The 23,728-nt window shown below is 49.8% G+C and overlaps 1 protein-coding gene across 1 annotated transcript; it reads right to left on the reverse strand.

The window, feature by feature from the left end:
• On the reverse strand, nucleotides 1-22,984 carry TSEN2 (tRNA splicing endonuclease subunit 2; the record flags this gene model as incomplete). The annotated part of the gene is made up of 11 exons (XM_084247833.1): nucleotides 1-60; nucleotides 880-969; nucleotides 2,584-2,695; nucleotides 3,177-3,213; nucleotides 8,113-8,251; nucleotides 10,256-10,306; nucleotides 12,004-12,081; nucleotides 13,457-13,591; nucleotides 13,822-13,964; nucleotides 21,401-21,482; nucleotides 22,796-22,984. The coding sequence occupies 11 exons, from the start codon at nucleotides 22,982-22,984 to the stop codon at nucleotides 1-3; spliced, it is 1,116 nt and encodes a 371-aa protein (XP_084103959.1).
• Nucleotides 22,985-23,728: the final 744 nt, after the last annotated feature.

Consider the following 23,728-nt stretch of genomic DNA (forward strand, 5'->3'; position numbering starts at 1 on the left):
TTAAAGATCGTCCTGCTCACTCCTCTCTCGGGAAGAAACCCAACGGCTCAGAATCACCTCCTGTAACCAATCAAAGCAGAAAGGCCACTGAACCCCCAAAACAGAAAAAGCTGCTGGCGCCATCTTAGCAGCACTGCCCACGGCTCCGTATTGTGACCGCAGCTGCTCACGCTCCTCGTACTAGAAACCTCTGGAGGGAACGAGGGTGCAGGACCAGCCTCACACACAGCTGGGGCCCATGGGGGACACTCCGGACCTGGAGAGCCCACTGGCCTCCACTATTCCACTAGCACTTCCCAGAAACTGCCTCCTGCTGGCAGGAGGCTCATATTTACATTAGCGCTGGGAGGGAGAAGGGGATCTGGACTGGCATTTTATGAAAAGTAACCTAGTGGGGAAAAGCAGGACAAACTTGGAGGGATGGCGGAGACCCCCCCCACAGCAGGTCTGGAGGGGGCAGGGCAGGGGAAGGAGGAGGAAGGGCACAGTGGAAGAGGAGCCAGACCACGGATGGGGGTGGGGGGGAGGGAGGAGCCAGAAGGACCAGACTTAGGGCAATGCAAAACCAGACAGGGCGTCCCAGAGGGGCAGGCAACAGTGACCATGAGTCTCTGGTAATGAGACATGGGAGAGGCCTGGCCTGGCCAGAGACCCCAGGGCTGTTTCGGTGGTGGTGCAGAGGGGAGGGTTGACAGGAACAGGTGACACTACAGGTAAGGAAGCAGCAGGGGTTTGGGGAGTGAGCGTGGGGGCAGATGTCAGCTCCAGCGGGCCAAGTGGGGAAAGAGCACGTCCTGTTACGGAGGCAGGCAGTCTTCTTCTTTCCTTGGGACCTCATGTTCCTCGGGCTGGCAGGAATTTACCCCTGCGTCTACCCACCTGGACTTGGATGTGCTTCATACATTCTGGGGACTCCATGTCTTTGTCAGTCATGGTGGAGGGTTTGATCAAATAGCACAGCATAAGTTCCTATTGAGAAATGAAAAACAATCCCACAAAACATCAGTCTACATTTAGCTGCATAACAGGAAACACAGCCCGCACCCACTGCTCCCAAAGTGCCCCAGTGAAAACTCACCAGGCACGCCAGCCTCACCCGGGACCATAACCGGCTCCCGCTCTAGACGAAGGGCCGGCTGTTGAGCCACTGCTGATGTGGCAAAGGAGCGCACAGAAGGTAGGCAACGGGGACCAGCACGGCAACCACACGGAGAGAAGCTGCCAGTCCCATACCATGAGTATCAGATACGGAGCAGCACCGGCTCCCCATTTCTACAGGACAGAGCTATGTTCCAGGCTAAAGTCAAAGCCATGGAACCTGCACTCCAGGCTGGTGTCCTCTGGCCCCACCTCCCTCCTGGCCTCCAGCAGCAGTGGAACAGGGGGGTGGGCCTGTAATAGGGTGCTCCCCAGGAAAGGGGGAGGTTCCAGGTTCCCTGCCCCACCCAAGGAGGGTGGAGCTGAGCAGGGAGGGAAGAAGCTGCAGAGGAGACTGAGGAAAGAAGGAAGCAGGATGGAGCCAGGAGACCTGGAGGAGGCGCATGGAGCCTAGAGACACGTGAAGAAACTGCGCTTGTCTTTTGGTCGTGGACTGGGTGATACAGATGTGGGTGAGACCCGTGGGGAGGTGACCATGGCAGCTTTTATCTTGATGTTGATTTTGCTCTTTTCCTTCCGGGCTTGTCTGGTTGTTTCTGACCCTTTTCTGTGGGTCCCCACTGGAAGATGCTTTAGACTTGGGGCAGGCTTTGGGGCCTTGCTCTGGGCCAATCCCATTTGGATGGAATTTTACCCACGAGGGGACGGGTCACTTTGGGTGCTTCATTTAGAAACTAGATTCTTTGCCTTGCCTGTATTGTTTCCTAATTGTATTAAAGTTCCTTCCCATTAAAGTCTCATATGTTTTGTGTTGATGCGGCAGATGGCAGAACCCTATATAAAATAGGCAGGTTTGCGGGGTTTGGGCTGCCCCTCTCCCTGCCCTGTAACAGGCCCAGTCTCTCTTCAGTTAGCAAACTACTGAGTAACAGAGGACACCTAAGCTCCTGTCCTCCAGAGTCCTGGTGTAAGATGAAATTTCCCTCCCATCATGGTTAGTGCCAGGATGTTCTAGGCGAACCCCAGAGCTGCATGTAGTGGCAGGGTCCCAGGCTGGTCCCTCAGCACCCTTGACGCTGCGATACCCCACAGGATGAGGACGTCACAGGAAGTGCTGAGCGGTTGCTGTGAGCACCCTCCCCCCTTGTCAGGAGACGCGCTGACTTCAAAAAGAAACTTGTCCAAGTCTGACTGTGTGGTGGACGTGTGAGCGAGCTCTGAGCGTGCTGCCTTTGTGCCCTGGAGGGAGGCACCCCCCCGCCCCCCCCACCCCCAGCCTCAGTCTCCACAGGAGACTCAGAAGCTGAGTTCCTGGGGTTCAGCCCCAGCTGGTGGGTGGGAGGACAGCTTTGAGCACCCTCTTTCAGAGCTTCGCTGGCAAGAACACTCTGGAGTTCCCACCAGTGACTTTTCTGGTTCTACCACATTAAAAAAACAATCCAACCATGGAGGGGGCACGTGGAGGCCCAGATGCTCCCTCATTACCTTGGAGACGTTGACAGAGACTCTGCTCAGGGCAGCCAGCGACTTCCAGCTGAAAGGGCGGCGCAGAGATCCCTTGAAGTGCTCGTCGACCATCTCGATAATGACGGAGTAACTGCAAACGCAGAAAGGGAGCTTGGACCGAAAAGGCATGACACCGATGTGTTTGAGAATAGCGCCCCGCCCAGAAGGAAGACAGAGAACGAGGTTTCTATCACCTGACCCTAAATACCCCCAGACAGAACACTGAGAAAACCGGAGTGAAGAAACTCACCCCAACAAGCTTTCAGGCTGAGCGCCACACGCACAGGAGAGGGACAGACACGCTCTCCCAGCGTGAAGCCTCGGCGTCTGCTCCACTGGCAACGGCTACAAACACACAGTGATGCTGACCCAGACGTCACCGTGCAGATGAAGGCCAGGTTGACCTGGGACATGCACCCAGAGCCCGGCCTCCAGCCCCTGGGGTCCAGCCAGCTGCCGTGGGAGGCACGCAGGCAGGGCGCCCCTGTCCTCCAGGGGAACACGAGTAACCCTATGGAGCCCAGAAATCCTCCCCTCCCTTGCCATTAACTCATTTAAAAACTGCTCCAAACCTGGCGTGGTAAAATGGAGGGCCCTTTCGATACAGCACTGCAAAGAAAAGAGAAAGAGAGGTATGACTACTTGACATCAAGCTTACTTTGACACACGACGTTTCCTGCTCCAAAGGCACGTAATTATCTCTGGGCGGATCATCAGCAACATGCCTGGGCTCTGCTTCTGAACCCAATCCTCCTCACCCCGCCAGAACAAAATGCACCCATTAAAGCAATTCTGTAGCCAAGACCCCAGCGCTCTGGCCTCTCCCCACCCCAGGAGGGAGTTTTGAAGTCAAGCACAAGCAATTCCTGTGTTGCGTCTCGTCTCCACAAGCGCGAGATGTTGTCAAGAATGTGAAGTTTATATAACATGGATCAACATTTTGTCATTCATTTCACATCAATTTAATTCAAAGTATATGAGCTACTCTGGCCGGGCACTGACTCAGGGGCTGGTGCTGGAGAGGAATAAGACTCAGGCCTGTTTTCAAGAAATTCACAACCAAGTGGGGGGAAATCACCTAAGCACATGTGCCACTGGGCTATCAGCTGCCCGACTAACTCAATTTGAGGAGGGCAGGACGGCTCCTATGAAGGACCCTGCCACAGGGACCCTGGCACTACACGGGAGCCTTCAGGGGACACAGTCTGTGATAGGGACTCCTCCCTGTCATCCAAGCCATTTCCTCTCCTCCTGCACATGGCCTGACCATGTCCCTCAGTCTCCCAATCAGTGTGACCATGGCACTCCAGGGCTGGCCGGTCCATAGGCCACGCCAGTGCTCTGTCCTCTGGGGAGGGTGCTACAAGCTGTGTGCTGAGGGTTCTGGAGCCACAAGGCAGAGGCCCGGACTCCAGCAGCACCTGCCCGCCACTTGGCCACACGCCTCAGATTCCACATCAACATAAAGGCAAGCTTTGATTGTGAGCCCCTGAGAGTTGGGGTTTTTCTATAACCACAGCTACGGGAGTCACCTTAACTAACACACAATTACATTGGTGAGCTCTGAGCTGTCCCCTTGCAAAAACCAAGGCAGAAAAGTTGAAGGAAAAGATTTGCATCTCCTTCATGGCCACATCAGTCCTGCAGCTACTCACGCGCTGGGCATTCAGCACAAGGCAGGGAGGACCCGCAACGATGCAGACCCTCCCCCTGGCCACGCCGGCTTCCCAGCGTTAGCTTCCTTTCAATTATTCTATTTCCTATTTAAACCGCGTTTAACATACTCGGCAAGTCAGCTCAAAAGCACGGGGTAAGGCACAAACGACACACGATTCTCAACTGTGGAGAAGTGCTGTAGAGGAAGGAAACCCCACAGGGGATGAAACTGAGTCCAGGGGCCCTACTTCCTGCCCAATCCCCAAATTCCTGGCTGTGCGGCTCTAAGAAAGCTAGTAACTTCTCGGAGTCTCAGTTGTGGACATGATGAGACATAAGAGAAAACAGATGTTTCCTCAGCCTCCACTGCCATCACCTACGGACACCTGGAACACACAGAGCCTGAGAGCAGCTCCTCCCCCGAGGCAGGGGCTTTCTGACAGCCACACGTGGCAGTGGCACAGCTCAGAAGCTACAGGCATGTACAGGCATCAGAGAGACCTGAGTTCAAGGGTCCGCAAGGCCCAGACTACATGGTAACTCTCTGCCTCAATTTCCTTTTTCTGAACGACAGGGTGATGGTGAAGGGCGAGGTGGCTGGCACAGGAGCTCAAAAAGTTCCCTAAAGTGACAGTAACTATCTTGACAACAGTGCACTCAGAAGGAAAAATGATACTGTTTTACAGAAAGCCTGCCAGGTAGAAAGAGGAGAGCTTAAGGAGTCTGAGAAACATGGGACATTTAAAAATAGTCTCAAAGTGGGCCTCCCCGGTGGCTCAGAGGTTGAACGCTGGGTTGCGAAGCTGCCCGCAGCCTCTGCTGTGCCAGTTTGTTCCCCGGCCGCCGGCAAGGGTCCCACATGGTGCACAGATCTCTCCTGCCACCCGCTGCTCCCCTCAGCAGTGTCCTTTGGTCCTTCTGCCTGTTCTGCTCCCTGCTCTGGCTCTGGTGAATCCTCTCGCCCTCCCGCGCTTCTGACTGTACCCAGTGCTTGTATAAATAAATAAATAAATCTTTAAAAAAAAAATAGTCTCAAAGAATGGGGAGAATAAAGGCGAGCCCTCGTTCATAGACGGATGAGAGACACGACACGGAAAGAAAGTCAGAAAGTGGTGATTAGCGCAATAGTTAATTTGGGCAACCATCCTAATTCCCAGGGAACCAGACATTCAGTCTCACCCTACGGATCACCTAGTAAGCACAAGAGGAGAGGGTGACTCCACCACTTCTGACCCTGGCTGCCACAGCTGAGCCCTCAAATGCGGCATCACCAAGCAGCCAGCGGCCAGGCAGGGCCCAGCACCCGAGTGTGCCCCAGAGTATGGACTCATGTCGAAACGCGGGCAAGTGAGCAGACCTGTTTAGAACATGGCTGTGCCACCAAATTCTTCAGAAAACAGTAACCAGGGAAAGCAAACCATCAGCAAGCGTTTTAGATGAGAAGAGGCTGCTGTGGGTTGAAAGGCGACCCCCACGGTGAGATCTTGTTCTAATCCCTGGGCCCTGTGGCTGTGACCTCGGTGGGGAAAAGGACCTATGCAGAGCCTGGGGTAATTGAACAAGGAACGCCCAGCCCCCTGGAAGCTGGCACAGACAAGGAAGGTTCTCCCCTAGATCCTCAGGGGAGCTCAGATCGTCCACACCTTTATTTCAGGTCTAGTCTCTAGAAATATGAGAATAAATCCTTGTGGTTTTCAGCCGCCTACTTTGGGGTCATTTACTATGGCAGCCCTAGGAGATCAAGAGAGACATATAGCCAAATGTGACACCTGAAACTCGACCAGAAGTTGTATCAAAGGAAAACAAAACCCACTGAGCAAAAGACATTTCAGGGACAAGTGGAAAATTGAAATATGGACTGGGATGCCCTCAAATAATTGTAGTTTTCCATAGATATTGTATGGCTTTACAGCCGTGTGGGAGACTATCCCTGTTCTGAGGAGCTGTGTGCAGAAATACTTATGGATTAACTGGATTACAGGTGTAAATGTTAACAAAAACATTTTAAAAGTTCTATTAGGAAAATAAGACAAGAGGAGAGAGTCAGCCTGCTCTGGGACGAGGACAGAGGTGCGCAGATGCAAAGATGCTTCTTCGGTGCTGGACTTGGCTGCCGGCACCTGGAGGTAGCACCTGGAGGACCCTTGGCTCTGGAAGCTGTGACTCTGCTGGTCTCTGACAGCTCCTGTCACGCCACTAGAGAGCTGTGAAGTCACATGGCCAGACGCAGTCACTCCGAGTTCCGACTGGGAGTGGCAGGAGGCTGAGGAGGAACCGGACCTTTGGATCGAACCAAGTCAAATCAACCACTACCTGTAGGCAGGACAGAAGCCTGAACCCTGGTTTGCAGCTTTCGACTACGCTGGTCACATGTAGGGGGTGTGGATGGACCCCTCCCACTGTTGGCCATGGTACACTGGCCACATCCCTGCCCTTCCAGATCTTCATTTCACCAGCTGTAAAGGAGGTGAATCCACATGCCTCACGGGAGTGTGAAGATTAATCAGACAGGAGGAGAAAAACAGCACAGCAGGTGCCTGGCTCTTGGGGAGCTTTGGGTGGGTAAGCAGGGAGAGGCTCCCACTTGGCTTCGAGTCTGGTCTCACCTGGGGGGCATCAGCCAGCTCGACACTTGCACCTGATTTGAGACCCATATCGCTTGTTCCAACTACTGCTTCTGGAATGAAGTATGACTGACAAGATTTATCCAAGGGATTTATCCTGATAAGATGTGAATTTCATAACGACGCTTTGTCAAGACCCATTACCTCTGCCAGCAGGAACAACTGTTCAGAGACCGTGCTGGGCTTAACCCATGAGGGCAGTTCCAGGGTACATCACTGGCTTCATAACTAAGACGACGGATTAAAAGCCAGCAGGTACCGTGCAGCTGTGCTGGGAGAGGAAGTCAAGTTGCACTGTCCCGGGCATGAGGACACCCTGACCTGCTGCTGGGCGGGGGCGACCCGCCTGCTGTCCGCGTCACCAGCAGCTCAAATGCAGGGTGTGTCTCTGCTGGGCAAAGCATCACCTCGGCTCTCCTTGTAAGGCAGCTTCTTGTTAAATTAGGAAAGTCTCTTCACTCCTCACCCACAAACACAAGTACTGAGGCCAGCAGGTGCCTGTCAAGTGCTGCTTAACAGGTCTCACTTCAGACACTGAGCCTCAGTGCTGCAGGAAGTTGTCCTCCATGTTACACGAATAGATGGAAGCCGGGAGATGCAGCAGCAGTAACAGCTGAGGTCACACGGGTGATGAGAGACAAAGCTGGCTTGTGAACACTAGCAGCTCCATCAAGGCAGATTTCCATTGTCTTGTTCACCGCTGGATTCTGTGCACCTGGGAGACCCTCAGTGCTGTATGTTTTCAATGAGGTGCTCACCTGGTCCAGACTCCTCACTTTAAGACTGGGGGGCCGTGTTTCAATATGGGCCAGAAGTTTCTAAGAGTCTGGGCTCAGAATTCAAAGCCCAGTTCTCTAAGCTACCGGCTCTGGAAACTATTCAAGACAAATAACCCACTCTCTCAAAACCGCAGTCTCCCCATCACAAAAGTGAGGGCCACACCAGCACCATCCCAGAGGATGACGGTCAGGGTGGAAGGAGATGAGCGCCGGGAAGCTCTGGCACCTACTATGTGCTCAGCGCAACAGCCGAGGTGACTATATAGCCCCTGATCACCCATGTCGTCAGATGACACAGCTGAGGCTGGAGAAGAAGGGTCCCTTATCCAGGGCAGGAGGAGGACATCATTGTAGAACACGTGAACAGCAGTGAATTAACCAATTTGACATTCACCCCAGGGGTCAGAGCAAACCCTGATTCTCAACCCACCAAGCCAAGAATGACTTACATAGATCTGTGCCGTACTTAAGTCCCACTTTGGGCACCCAGCCCTTACTTCGGAAGTGGTGGTATGCCATGTACGTCGTCCTGAATGTGGGCTGGATCATGGTGAAAACATTCCAGAGATTTACAATTGTTAAAGGTTCCTAAAGATATTGGGAAAATTAGGGTGATTATCATGTCTGTATGCACAGGTATCAAGGCAGGTATACACTAGGATTCACAGGAGATATACATCAATCTAGGATTCACACCAGGCACACACTCTGCACAGCAGACACACACTCACTCTAGGTTGCACGGCAGGCACACACTCATTTAGGTTGCATGACAAGCACAGATCCACTTTAAGTTTCACGGCAGGCATATACTCACTCCGGGTTTCACGACAAGGCACAATCACTTGAGGTCTGACTAAAATATACACTTATTTTTTTCAGGCTACCCTGACTCTGAGTTCATAGCACACACAAACTCACTTTAGCTTTCCCTGCAGGCACAAACACACCAGGTTTCCCGGCAGCACTGGTCGCTCTGGTCCCTGGCGGTCTATGTCCCTCTAGTTTTCACTGCAGGTATGCATGCGATAAGTCCATTGAGGCTGGAGTGTAATCTCTTCCAAACATTTCACAGACCCTCATGAAAAGCTACTAATTATCAGACTATGTTCAGAAAAGCCAAATAAATTTGCAAAAGCTTATGAATGAAAAATGAATAAAGAAAAGCTCCCTTTAGTCTGGAAACCAGAGAATTCATGATCTCAGAGCACAAATCAATAACCCAACTCCTCATGCGGACTTTGTTGCTCATGTAGGAATTGAAGTGACAGAGAGTACTGGGTTCAGATAACCTTCTGGGGTAGCCATACCCAAAACTATAGTAAAGATACATATTAAAATATCCAGGTATGTTTGGAAAGGTTCTTGCTGCACCTCATTGCTTAATGATCAGTTATTTCAGTTCATTTAGGGTTGAGTCACTCAATGAGATTTGCTCAGTTTGGCTCAGTCTAAGAATTTAATACCATAAATATGAAATAAAGGGTTTTTTTTTTTTGGTTTATGTTTGTTTTTTTTTCCAGTTGTTTCTAAGGCCACACATATGGGTGTGGCCTCAAATCCCACTGTGAGCACACCCCCCAGCCTCCTGTCAGCAGCGCTCCGAGGAGGCTGCGACCCCCTCAGGAAGCCCAGTGTGTCCGGATGCTCTGGGTTCCAGATGGCAGCCGGAATGCTCTGGAGAGCAGCGAGGGCCCAGGAGAGAAGGCAGGGTGGACTATGAAAGGCCACCATCTGGGAAAGTGATGATTCACCCATCAGCCAGACAACTGTTTCCAAACCACTTGAAGACTTATAATAAGATTTAGATAGCCAGCATTTGATGACTGATAAAATTATTTGTTCCTGAGAGCAGAATAAAATTAATATTCTGTGTTCTGTTTATGGTTTGTTTACCTTTCTGTTTTTAATTTCAATTTTATTCGCATTACTCTACACAGGTATTATATTCACCTGGTTGAAAATTCAAAAAGTACAAAACGTGGGCACCAAGAGGTCTCCTCCCATGTGCACCTGGCCCGGGTCCTCAAAGGAGGCCGGCAACAGCGTCAGCGTCTCAGCGCCACCTTTCTCACGGGGCAGCAGGTTCCAGTGCAACACCCCGGGCTCTGGAGCTACCCAGACATGGTTCAGACCTGGATTCTAAGCAGGCTGGCCGTGGAGCCCCGGCTGAGTCACTCGCTTCCACTGAGGCTGTTACAGCATCTGGAGAAGCCTGAGCAGCGGGGCTGGGGCTGGAAGTGCTGTGTGAAAAGGCCAAACACACAGCTTTTACCAAAGCAGCTGGTAGTTTTTATTTTGTTTTGCTTTTGATTTTAGTCCTGTTCCAACACAGATTTCCTGATCATTATATAAGAGGATTGCTCTTCTCCTTGTCGCTGGGAATGAAATTCCATCCCAAAGGGTCAAAACTGACTTTCACCTGAGCAGTTGCAATTCAGGACCCAAAGCTGAAACTTTGAGAAAAATTCTGTTCTCATTTTACTGCGTGAAAGATCACACATTTGTATCAAAGCAGTATGGAAATGATGACAGCCAGCTTCAAACCTCAGGAACATTTTAAGTGGACTGTGGCTAAATTAAAGAACTTACCTTCTCATAGTAAATACTTAGACACCCCAGGGCATAGACCAGGAAGAAGGCCTGAAAAGAGCAAGAACAGAAAATCCCCATTAGAAACTGTCCTACATTTCTTCTCCCCCCCCTTTTTTTATTTTTATTTTTTTTATTATTTTTTTTTTTATATAAAACTGTCCTACATTTCTGAGAAATCATTTCACAGGCTGATTTCCCTGTGCCTCAAATACAAATTAATGTACTTACTGGGTTGTTGGAAAATTCATGACGTATTTTTTCTGTTTTTCAAGCAAATGCATCATGACTATTCTGACAACCCAATATATCATCATCAAAATGATGACATCACTTGATATCAAATGATATTATTGAGATCATCATCAAAATGATGATTAAACATAAATGATTCATCAAAGTTCAAGGATAAAAAAAGTTCTAAGAAAAGGTGAGCATCACAAGTCAGTTTAAAATCAGTAAGAAACTGTGAGTACAGGGAAGGCTTCTGTGACTCAAAAGAAGGAGGCCCTGGAGCTACTAAGTTGTGTTTCCAGGGACTTGGTAATAAGACAGTGACAAGAACAGCAGCACCAACACCCCAACCAGCGCTGACCCCACAGGGTAGAGGCATCTGATGACAACATGTGATACTCTGATCTGATGACAATATATGATACCAAGAGGACGGGCACCGCAGTGCTGGCCAGTGACCCCCCCCCACGAGGACAGGAACGTTCTACACCTGTGCCAACCAGTGTTTCAAATGTGGACGTGCAACTGAGAAACAGCATTTTTGAACACTGTTTCATTTTAATTAGTTTAAGGAGTCACGGGTGGCTGCTGTCTCCCACAGAAGACTCAGCTATTTGTAAAATGAGCGATGAAGTGAATTATTCCAAACAACCTCTCCTGCTCTGGAAGACTGTGCTGTGCGCTGGGGCTTGTGCTGGGGAGGAGGCACCGACTGGGTGAGCGGGTGAACACGCGAACACAACTCCTTCTCTGGACATGTCCACACGGACACTCCTCCAAAGCCAGAGGAGTGCTCCGGGGGACAGACGTGGCCAACGGCCGAGACTGAAGGAGAGGTGCTGTCTTAGAGGCAGGCAGCACAGGATAAACACTGGCAGAAAAGGAGGGACTGATTGTCATGTGGCCACAAGGTACGAACCCCAAATCAGACAGAAAATAGTTTTCAGAAAGTCATTTTTAGCCAACTTTTGAGGTTAACTATGCATTAAGTAAAAGGCACATGGGTTAGTAATTGTGCAGAAGGAAATCCCTAGAGTCCATTTGCTTACCCAGCCATCAGGACCTGACTGAATTGCACAGAGTTTTATCAAAAGCTGGTTTGATGCTATCTATCACTGGGTGGAAGGAGATATGGTCGGTGTGCAAACTGTAGCTCAATAAAGCTCAATTTTTTAAAAAAGCAGGTGAAAATTAGCAACATAATATTCAGCCAATGTGAAATTCTGATGTGAATTTGCTCCAGCAATTTTACTTAGACAAACCTTTTGAAACCTCTGTGAAATGACAGAGGGCAGGCCCCTCAAATCTTAGCACTGAGGACCTGAGGGCTAGGAGTGAGCGATAGGCAAGCCTACTTTGGAAGGTGCCCATGGCGATTTCAACTCCGAATTACAGCTCCAGTCCGCGCACCAGTTTCTGAATGACACTCAGGATCACATCTTGAGTTAGTCTCATCTATATGGCCGCCTGAGACAGAGACCAAGAGCTGAAAAGGTAACAGGCTGGGAACATACCTCTTCTAGGCTGAGCTGCAAATACTCAAAGATCCTATATGGATTTCTTCTGCAGACTAGTCTCTTTTTTGGCACCAACTGAAGAGAAAGAAATAAAACATTCCAGAACAAAGGTTATGGGGAGGGGGACCGTATTTTAAAATTACGTCTCATACATTCCCCAGAATCACAACCCCTGGATTAATACTATTAAAAAATATTTTTTTATTACTATGTGGAAAGTTTTTGTTTTTCTATGATAAACATTTTTTAAAAGATTTATTTATTTATGCATACAAGAACTTGGGTACAGGCCAGAGGTGTGGGGAATGAGGATTCACCAGACACAGAGGGGGAACAGAACAGGCAGATTGACTAAAGTACACTGCTGAGGGGAGCAGCGGGGAGACAGGAGAGGTCTGCTGCGCCTTGTAGGTCACCTCCCTGAAGGGTAGGGGATTGAGCTTGTGCTGCAGTGGCTGCGGATAGCTTAACCCCATGCGTCACCAGGGAGGCCCCTATGATAAACATTTTGACTCTTTTTTTGCTCCAGCAATTTTACTCACAGTTGGGATCATTTTCTTGGTCCACTTTTTCCCACCTAACTGACTAGCTCACTAGCACGCACCTAAGTTCTTAATTAGGCTGCTGTAGCCGGAGGTGGGTGGCGCACACTCATTAGCCACCAGAGTGCCTCAGTTTTAGCTGTTACAGGTCCTTCAGGGGACCTACCTCCCACGCAGACTGTCCCCGAGTGGGCTTCTGGATATTTCCTTGATGGCTGACTCCCCCATGACTATCCTCAAGACTGAGTATACTTGTTGCTACGTTTTCTTTTTTTTGTTTGTTTTGTTTGCTTGCTTGTTTGTTTTTTTCTACTGGGTCTTCTTTGATTTATACATCTTTTTTTTTTTTAAAGAGGCATGTATTTTTATTTATTTATGATTTATTTATTTGTTTGTTTGTTTGTTTTGTTTATACATGTACTGGGTACAGTCAGAAGCGCGGGAGGGTGAGAGAATTCACCAGAGCCAGAGCGGGGAGCAGAGCAGGCAGAAGGACCGAAGTACACTGCTGAGGGGAGCAGCGGGCGGCAGGAGAGGTCTGCGCTCCATGTGGGACCCTCCTCCGGTGGCCGGGGAGCAGCCGGGGATCGAACAGGCGCCGCAGTGGCCGCGGGCAGCTTTGCAACCCAGTGCTCAACCGCTGTGCCACCGGGGAGGCCCTGATTTATACATCTTTAAAGAGTTAAGTTACTCACAAACTTTGAGATTTTAGTGGCAGTTCTCACCAGTGTGGAGCCACCACGTAGAGTCCCAGAACCCGTGGCTCCCTGGGAGCCTGGGAGAGGGTGTCTACACCCTCTCACCTACACTGGGGCTTACTGGGTTCCCAGCAAGGGGCGCGGGAGTAGCCATCATCTCTCAGGAGCCAACACCTGCTTTAGAGGAAGGGACGCATTTTCTCTACTTACCTCCTCACTTGGGGCATCCTGCCCCTCGCTCACATCACACACGGCTTCCTCCACCAGCACGTACTCCTCATCGGGCCTCTTCTCCTGGGCACAGAGGATACCCGCCTGGCCGCTGTCCTCAGGCTGAGTGCCACCCTGTGGAGGTGGAATGTCCTGTGGGTGGCAGTGGCCCTGGGGCGCAGGAGCAGCTACCTCTGCCGCGCATCCATCTGGGCTGTTAGTTCCTGGGCCCTCCTGCGGGCTGGCTGCTCGCTCGCCGGGCTCCTCCGTGCCATCTGACCTCCCCGTGTCCCTCTCCGCCACGGGAGGTTTTTCTCCACCCGCTGTGTGATCCATGCTGGGAGCCATGTCAGCATTTGGCGCACCGGGCGGTGCAGCCTCTTGGTTCCCTCTTCCAGGGGGGTGCTCTGGCCCTTCTGTGCAGGCCCCGAGCGCACCCTGCACTGCGTTCTTATCATGCCCCTGCCTGTGCATGAGCTCCCGCGCCAACTCCACACTCCGCCGATACCTGGGAAACAGAAACACAGAGGTAAAGGAGCTGGAATTTCAATATTTAAGAGACAGCAAAGCAGGGAAGATGACTGGTGTGAAGTCAAGCGCTGCAGCACGGCAGCCTCCCAGCTGCGGGCTCCAGGCAGACCTGTCCCTGTTCTGCCGTCAGCACGTGTTTCTTTGTTCTCCTATTATTGTAAAGCTTTGTCTGCTTAATTTGACAAAAAAGTGGGACCCCCAGTTTAGCCACAGGAGGAACGTTTATGTCACTGTAATATGGTGGGCCCAGCGGTGTAGGTCAACTGAGAGCCTTCCTGCCTGCACAGCTCCGCGCCCTCCCCCGCTGGCTCCCCAGGGCTTCCAGGCTCCAGGACAGTCAGTGTCAAGAGCCTGCATTCAGCTTGGAAGCAAACCGACAACCTGACAACCTACAGCAGCCACCAGCCTCCCCGTAGCACAGGGGAAGAAATGGTTGTGGCCACAGACAGCCATTCTAGGGGAAGGAGTCGTTTCCTATCATGGCTTTCAGGGTTTACCTTAATCGAATGTCCAGGCTTAGTTTCTAACACTTGAAGGCAACCCCCACACTTGTCCCAAGTTATAAAGAGTTACCAGGAGGACAACAGGGGTCTGAAGAAGGGCCGACACCCCAAGCTGCAGGGTGAGTTTCTATGCTGGAGGACTGTCCACTGGAAAACTCACCAGTGGAGATGGAGATGCTGGACACTGAAGCACCTTCTGCCTCTACCCACAGCATGTAAGATGGCAGGTGGCTTGGGGACACAGGCCCCTCTTACTCTCCACCTTGGGCATCTGGCCTGGCTGTGCATGACTCAATAGGCCACAGCATATACGTTCCTACCTCACACACACGATTAAACAAAAATGTTGGTTTCTGCTGCATTAAAAGAAGAGATTAGTGGCTGCTTAAGCCTGATTCAGCAGGAGACTCCCCAAGTCGTCCACACCCTGTTTATCCTGTGCGGGGATACATCTTTCTGGGAACTGTGCCTCAGATGTCAAGATGAAGACCTGGCAAGGCCGCTCTGACACCTCGAGGCAGGAGGGCGCGCTGAGCACACGCACAGACTCTAGTCTGGCATGGTTTGTGTCCGGCCTGGAGTCTGTCACATGACTGTGATGAAGCTGGGCTTCACCTTCCCACCTGTGCCATGGGCATTTCCAGGGCCACCTCCCAGGGAGCCTGCCAGGTACTACTTGGGACTGTTAAGAAGAAAAGTGACCCCAGAGCAGACCACTCTTGTCCACAGTCAGAGCTTGCATTTGAGAGATCTGACACCACCATTGTTCTTTATATCTAAAGCCACTGGCTCTTGGGCTGTCTCTGAATCTCTTTTCTTTGAACACCAATTTTTGAGTCAATGTGTATTTTTCTGGGGAAGTGATCCACAACTTTCATCAAATCCCTCGACTCAAAATATGTGAAAGAACCACTGAGTTAAAGGTCTCTCAGCCCAACTCTGAGCAGATCTGGCACTGAGAGCGCACGCACCAGGTACTGCCCGCTCTCAGCAGCAGACTGTCCGGGCAGCTGGGGTGGCTTCCTCTCTCCGGCATGTTCTCGTGTGTGTGCCCTGAGGCTTGCTCTTCATCTGTGAGCCTATGCCTGCCTCGCGGGGTTGCCACAAGGACAAGAGAGGACACATGAAAAGTGATTACCATGCTCCTGCTGGATCGATGTCTGCTATTACGCGATGGCGAGGCTTAAGGCAGACTTGAAAAATATAACCATCTTGACTCAATGCCTATTACACTTAAAAATACAAATTTCACTTTAACGAATGGAAATATCCACCTTGACCAACTGCTCTGTGAGAGGAGGGCAGTGCTGTGGTTAAGGCGCCGCGTCAGCTCCGGGTCAGGAGGTGGCTCTTGTGCGTGGTTCTGTCACTTGGCATCTCTACATCTTTCTATTCTTCTGCCAAATGCCAGAAACACACCTGCATTCCTGCCTCATCCTGACCTCATGGATCATCATGGGATGCAAATGAGGTTGTGGCTACACAGGCACAAAGGAGGAAGCCAGCTTGTAGATGGAAAGAGCCAGAAACACAGTGATGGCATTACATGGCTGGCCAATGGGTCACAGAGCAAGTGTCCTCTTGTTGGCTGGCCATGCCTTAAAGAGCCAAGCTCCGCTGAGACTGACCCCAAACGCGACTGGAGAGGTGGCAGGAGGAGACAAGTGAAAAGCAAAAGCCAGAAAACATGAGGAGGTGAGAGGCAGGCTGAGATCGCAAGTTATGAACAAATGGTGAAGCACTTATTGATTGGGGGGTGGCATAATTTTCTGACAGATTGTGTGCTAGTAACGTCTTTAGACACCCTGAAGTCCACAGAGGAGATGAAAGTTGTAACCTGAAAATTTCTTATAAATTAGCTCCGTTCAAGGGTACCCCCTTTCATGCAACATTCCTGCCTGCTGCTGTCAGGCCTGGGCCACTTGTCTATCGAGTAAACAGAAAGCATACTGATGGCAAATGAAAATGTGAATCTTGCAAAAGACAGTGGGATTCATAAGGTTGAGGAAAGGGCTCAAATTACAGGCAAAACAGTTTTGAAAAAAGAGAACCTGGCAGTTCCACTTGAAGAATTAAAGAAAAATAGCAACTGGGGCGATGACACCACATAGCATTTCAAAAGTGTTTCGGAGGGAAAAGAGTATGCATGGAGTTCATGGGAGGCCTGTTCATTAGCGGGTGTATCATATGGTAACTTTAGATTCCCAGGCAGCCTTGTATCTTGCATGGTGGCCAAATACAGCTGCACTATTGATATGTTTAATAAACTACCACCACGAGGATTGCTGTGGGTGTGTGCTAACCCCTGGCACCTGAAATGTGATCTTATATGGAAACAGGGTCTTTGCAGGGGTGATTGAGTTAATCTGAGGACAGACTGACTGGAGTCCTTTCAGAAGAGGGAAATCTGGACATGGACACGCAGCGGCTCACAGGAGAACATCGCACAATGAGGTGGGGGCAGAGGCCAGAGTGGTGAGTCCACAGGCCTGGGGTCGCCAGCTGGCAGGCGCAAGGAAGGGTCCTGCCTGGAGCTCTGAGGGAGCACAGGCCAGCCAACCCCTTGGTGATGGACATCTGGCCTCCAGAACTAAGAGAGTAAATTTCTGTTCTTTTAAGCCACCAAGTTTGTGGTACTTTGTTGCAGCAGCCCCAAGACACCATTCAAAGGCCCATCAGATCCTTGGAATGTTAACCAGCGGTGCTTTAAAGGGCTGGCATCAGGTAGTAGCACCCTCCCCGTGCAGACCCTAACAAGTCCAGGCCTCCTGTCCAGGACGCAGCTCTGCGGCAGACTTCGCTTTGTTTCTGGGGTTCAGGTTTTGGATGCAGCAGCCTGTCCAGGGGGGTGCTCTGCCAGGGTCTCAGCAGGCCTCTCCCACAGTCTAGAGCCCCATCATTTTGGCCTGCAGCCGCTGAGGCTACCCCGGCGCCACTGCCTCCTGGCCACTCCTCTGGCCATGGGGTTACTGGGCGCCCAGGGAAACATCAGGTTCTGCCGATGCATGCTTGAAATAAGATGAGAAATCACGGGTTTGGGTAGTTTTAGATGGTTTCACGGAAGAGCTGCACCTCAGGGACAACAAGGATTCGGGTGGATGAATGTGGAGTCGACAGAATCCTGCCAAGGTACCACTGAGAGTGGGCTGCAGAGGGGAGCCGGGTGTGGCCCCGTCTCCACAGCTGACTAAACCTCGTGAATGACGGCACAGAGAGGGGTGCCAAGGCCAGCTCATCTCCGGCTCATGGAGCTGGGGGAGCAAGCCCCTCTCAGCTCGGGGGGGGGGGGGAGTGGATGCCCTGAAACAGGTGGGCAGTGCGCCTGGTGGGGGGTGGGGGACAAAGTTCTGGGAAACAGGAAGGACCCCGGCTGTGGGAGTGGCCAAGGAGCAGCCTCTGTGCGGGCCTCTTACTCTGACCCCGGGGCACAGAGCAGGGACACAGCCATCTGTGCCCACACGGGCAGGAGGCCAGCGCTCCAGCCACGACTAAGCCTCTTAGCCCTTAAAGACGTATACATTACAGGGTAATTGTTATACTCTGGAAGGAGTTCAGCTGGCAGAGGATCTGGCTGAGGATTATTTTTAAAAATAAACTTACTTAGAACATTTCAAATATGATTTGATCCACATTAAATTCAGACACAATCTTCAAGGACACACCTACTACTAAAATCAGTCCATAAAAATAAAAAGGTGTGAAAAGGCCATATAAAACCCGATGTGACTCTAACCATACCCTGACCAAGGCCAAGGTTCGCCATCACTTACTTCTTAGCGGTGATTATAGGCCAGTCTGTCTTCACATCTGTAATGACAAACAAGTTCTATTAGTTCAGACAAACTCGCCGTACATGAAAAAAAAAAAAAAAACTACCGAAAAATAAGAAAAAAGAACATCAAGAATCACAAGATCACACACCTGATGGTGTGTGGGGTCCATCCAGCAACAGCAAGTCCACCACCGCTGTGCCTACCCCCAGCAGGAGAGGCTTGCCGGTCACACGCCCTTCCTGGCTCAGGGAGACCCCGGTATGCCAGAGAGAGGACCCTCTTGGCCACCTTGAATGCTGGTGCCTTCCATTTTTTCTCAGATATACAAAACTTCATTACACATTTATTTTTCTTACTCCTGGGAAGCTTTTCTTCCCACCTCCCTGAGGAGTTCATAAGTGTGCACAGGAAAGCAACTGCACTTAAAAATATTATTGAAAAGGTACAAGATGATACCCACAGACAGCAGTCTGCTTTGAAGAGGGAGTGCGGTCCGCAGGCAGCCAGGGAACTGAGGTTAGTAAGACTGCCTCACCCTCTGGGACTGACATCTTAATTCCCTCATTTAAGACCAAGGGATAAAAATAATAACACAGCCCAAGAAGAGTAGATGTTCCCAAACGACACTCCTGGGCGGGTCCCTGCCTTGACTTGAGGTAATGAGGAGTCTTTCTGTGCCCCAGCCCTCTGGATGTGCCCCTATGAGCTCCTCTTATTCTCTATTTTGCACACACTTGAGTGAATACTTCTTCTGAATACAGAATCATACTGGGGTAACACATATGCCAGTTAAAAGTACTGGTTCGTTCATATGCGACTGGACTTGTGATGAGACGGCCCATGGGTGTTCACACTAAGAAGTGTCCGTGTCCAGGAGCTCAGAGGAATCGTGCAGCAGTTACAGGACAGCCAGGCCCTAGAGAGAGCTCACAAGGATGGGGTTGCAGCTGCTCCCCTCACTGACCCGGAGCCAGAACTCTGCACAGGCTGCAGATACAGCCTCACAATCGTGAAATGACATGAAAAGCATGAGGAGCCCTGACTGAGCCACCTGCTGGAGACACAGAGGTGGAACAGCAAACCCCCTCTCTGAGATGCTCACAGTCTAGTAGGGAGACACCAGAAAGGTGTGATTCTAACTCAAGTCAACAGAACACAAGATAAAGTATCACAAAGGGTTAACTTTACCTGAAATGATTAGGAAAAACACAAGGAGGAGGAACTGAGCTGGGCTTGGAAGGAGGTATAAAAGTACACCAGGGGGCCAGGGGCAGGGAGACAGAGGAAGCCAGGCTCAGCTGAGGCCCAGCTAATGCAGGGCAGGCTGGTAGAAGTGGGAGCAGCCGGAGGTGGACAGCACCAAAAGGGAGTGGAGGGAGGCAGGAAGAGATGAGGTAGAGACAGATTACAAAGAACCCCCAAAAGTGGACACTTGAGATTTCCCTCTTTAGGGCAGCCCACAACCAGAGTTTCTGTTTCCTTCGTGTCAATTAATTTCCTTCAAATTTCTAACACTTTAAAACTTAGCTAATGCTTGGATTGGGAAAAGATATTTGCAGTTGTTGAGATTATCATACTATTTGTAAACTTACGCTTTTGGACCAAATATCAGCAAATGCTAAAGCTGTGTGATGGGTGTAGCTTAGTGGGTTCATCCCGCTTTTTGCTCTACATTTTCTCCGTTATGAAAAATTTTGAAAACATGCAAACGGAGAGAGACTGACAGAATAGACGCCCATTGTCCCACCACTCAGCTTTGGTAATGAACTCAGGGTGGGTCTGGCTTCATGTGCTCTTTCGCCTCCTCTTCCCTGCCCCAAACCCCAGGTTATTTTGAAACGAATCCCTTCTATCAGACCATTTCATCTCAAGGCTGAGAACAGTGAGGAGATTAACTTGCAGGCGGCAGGGCAGGACGGCACTGCCGTGCAGGTTAGGATTCAGCAGCCACAAAGTAAGCTGAGAGGCTGCTGTGAACAGCAGGGTTTGTCAATGGGGCAGATCAGATCCCGATTGGTGGGGAGTCAATTCACGAAACAGGCACAGCTGCACAGCCAGAAATGGAGGACGAAGAGACAAGTGATGTTCCAGCAGCAGAGAGAGGGGGTGTCTGCTACAGAGGGACCCTGCTGCTTTCCTCCAGAATCAAGAAGACATTTTCAAGCAGCAACCTGAACTCTGGCTCCAGCACAGGCGGCCAGCCCTGTCCTTTCATCTTTGCCTCCCCAGCCCCGTGTTACGCAAAGAGGAGCTGGTGTGGATGCAAAGAGGAGCTGGTATGGGCGCACAAGCACCCTGCATTTTTTAAAGACCAAATGGCCAAATGGTACATATGTATCGACATCAGTAAAGATGGGTGGGGGAAAATATGGTTTGTGAAAACATGTCCTTTTTCTATTAGAAGCATGCTCATTCAGCGCTTTAGATGGCAGTAAGTTATTTAGCTCGCAATGTTTAACAAAAAAATACAAAAAACAAAAAACCCAAAACATAAAAATTCTTGTGTACTTATTTGACTGGAGAATTTCAATGCTTTTCATGCTCCATTGTAAAAGGACAATTTTATAACTTCTTTTGTACATAGGGCAGAAAAATTTGAAATTTTTTAAACAATGAAATGTTGCAAAAAATCTTTTCTCATTATGTTTTAATCTGCTCTTATTGATTATGCAATCACCACGAGACTTCTTCAAGGAACACACAAGGCAAAACAATTTGTAAGCTGAAGAAGAGGACCAGCAAGTGAGAACTATACATGTCAGTGTGTTTTAAAAAAACACGTCAAGGTCATGGTTATCATAGTAAATTCTAATCCTAGAAATAAAATACTCAACTTGCACAGAACAGGTGAGCAGGTACTTAATTACCAGTACCTTCCAGATGTGCAGGCCCGCTAGACAATGTGTAACAACAGCAACGTCTGTTAACACTTTGGGTAACTGCAGAAATAAGAAAAAAGCCATTTTCACCATTCCTAAGAATCCTGACTAGAATTATTTTAGTTGCTGTATTGGCAGTAAAATTGCCAGAGTGCACCCTATTTCTCTAGAATTTTACTCCGCAATCAGAGTTGTTAAGATCAAAAAAAGAAAGATAATGATTATTTGCCAAAAGAATGGAATGATAGCCAGGTTTACCTTTCCACTTAGCAACTAGCTGAGGATCTGAGATTGTGAAGTTTGGGCGGCTTCTGGACAGAATACCTTTTCCAAAATAACCCTTTAGGGAGGAGAGAAAAAAGTTAGTTTTGGCAAAGGGTGCAAAACTACTTGAGTTAACAAGAGATTCGTTCTACTATTCATAGCTCTACAGCATCCCTCTGATTACCGAAGGCCTTGGCATTTCTCCGGGATCTTTTGGAGGATGCCAATGTGCTTTCTGTATACCCCAAATTGATGATTTTAGTCTAAATCTGATACACTGAAGGCAACGGGCAGACAGAGGCAGGTTTTGCCACCACATGCGGGTCAGGAGCCAAGTCGACCAGGGACAAAAAGCCACGCTGATTCTCTTGTACCCAGAATCAAAGAATTCCTCTCCTTTCAGCTGATTCTAAAAGCACAAAGGTGCCCACCTCCCCATTTAAAATAAGTATAAAATGTTGAAACCTGGAGAAAATTGAAATAAACACTCTCTACCCACCATCTATTATAAATTTAACAAGCAGAAACCACATGGTGATTAGAGCTTTGCAAAGCCGCTTGCTCAATGGTATGGATCATACATGTGCGGAGAGACAGCCTCAGGAAGCCCCCTGTCATCAGGGTCAATGTCACCACTGCACCCCACTATACAACTAAGATATTTTATAGAAAACATCCAGAGAAGATGCATTTATAGAGCCAAAGGGGATCAGAGTTGGGGTGGGGGCAGGGATGCAGTGTGCTGATGGGACACTCCAACTGGACTGTGATGCTAGGAGCTCATGAATTGTATGGTACAATGGGTGAGTTTTATAGCTGCAAATTATACCTCAATAAAGCTGTTTTAAAAACCCTCCCCCCTCTGCAGTGATGAATTAGCTATGGGGTTAAAGCTAGCAATCTCAACCCAAGCCTATCACCGATGGAGGGAGCAAAACCAGAACTCATCCTCATGCAGGAAGCCATCCCCAAGGGGAGAGGGAAGATAAGGAGTCAGGGTATGAGCCACAGTCTTGTTCAGTTTGTCCACGAGCCAGCACATGCTGCTCTGTGGCTGCTGGGAACGGAATGGGAGTGGGGAATTTCACTTTTTACCCATCACACTTCTGTAAATTGCTTGAGAAATTTTTTTTTACAATGGACAGGAATAGTTTTTATAATTGAGAGATCAGAATGGGAAACACCCACCCCTTCTTCTCCGGCAGGGCGTGACTATCACACCTAGTCTCTGAGCACTGGCTTCACATCACTCTCTTCCTGTGGTGGACCATGGGAGGGGGGAGGGCTGTTTCTGGCTTGTGTCTGCGGGTGCTGGGGGTGGGGAGGACGAGAAAGGCCTGCGGGCCCAGGGCTGTCAGAAGGCAGCCTGGCCCGGCCGCCGGCACTTGCCTTCCCATACAGCTGCTGGATATCTTCTGCGTTCCTCACGAGGACATTGTTGCTGATCATTTCAGCGCGGAATATTCTGAATTCTTTCTTCGGACTGCAGTCCTGACCAAAAGGGATGGGCAGCGGAGACTCGTAACTCTCATACACTCTTCTCTTCCTTTTGGGGGCATGGAAAACTGCTTCTGCCATCGTCCAAGAATAACTGCTCTTTAAAGAGTAGACATAGGAAAAACAGGTAATCAATGACGACACTGGTCAGAAATGTGAATTCATTTATACCCACGCTCAGAAATCTTTGTGAAAATATTTATAAAGCAGTGAACTGCAAACCACGGAGTAAAGAGAACATTTTGTATGAGTAGCAAAAATCCCATTCACATGGAATAGCTCAGTTCCCACAACAACACCCAAGAAGTCAGCTGCAGTCTTTCTTCCCCCCCCCCCCAAAGATTTTTACTTACTTTGCACATAAGAACTAGGGTGTAGGGCGAGTGGGTGGTGAGAGGATTCACCGGAGACAGAGTGGGGAGCAGAGCAGGCAGATCTACTGAAATACACTGCTGAGGGGAGCAACCGGGAGACAGGAGAGGTCTGTGGCGCCATGTGGGTAGCTCCCTGGCTGTGACAGAACTCAGAGGTCTGGTGATAGCACTGAGACTTAACCCCTAGGGAACCATGGAGGCCCCCAGTGGCATTATTTCTAATGACAGAGAACAGACGAGCTCAGGGACATGTGCAAAGCCACAATGTCACACAAAGGTGCCCTCGTCCCAAGGAAAACACAACAGGATGGCTATCCCTCAGCCAACAGACACTGAGAACCTATCAGAGGCCCATCAGCAGAGGTGCTGAGGGCACAAGGATAAGACCAAAAGAAATCACATCCCCAAAGCATTAAGACTAGAGCATGTCATTTCCAAAAAAGAAGCTTGA

Source organism: Talpa europaea, assembly GCF_964194135.1.
Source record: "Talpa europaea genome assembly, chromosome: 11".
In the NCBI taxonomy this organism is placed as follows: Eukaryota; Metazoa; Chordata; class Mammalia; order Eulipotyphla; family Talpidae; genus Talpa; species Talpa europaea.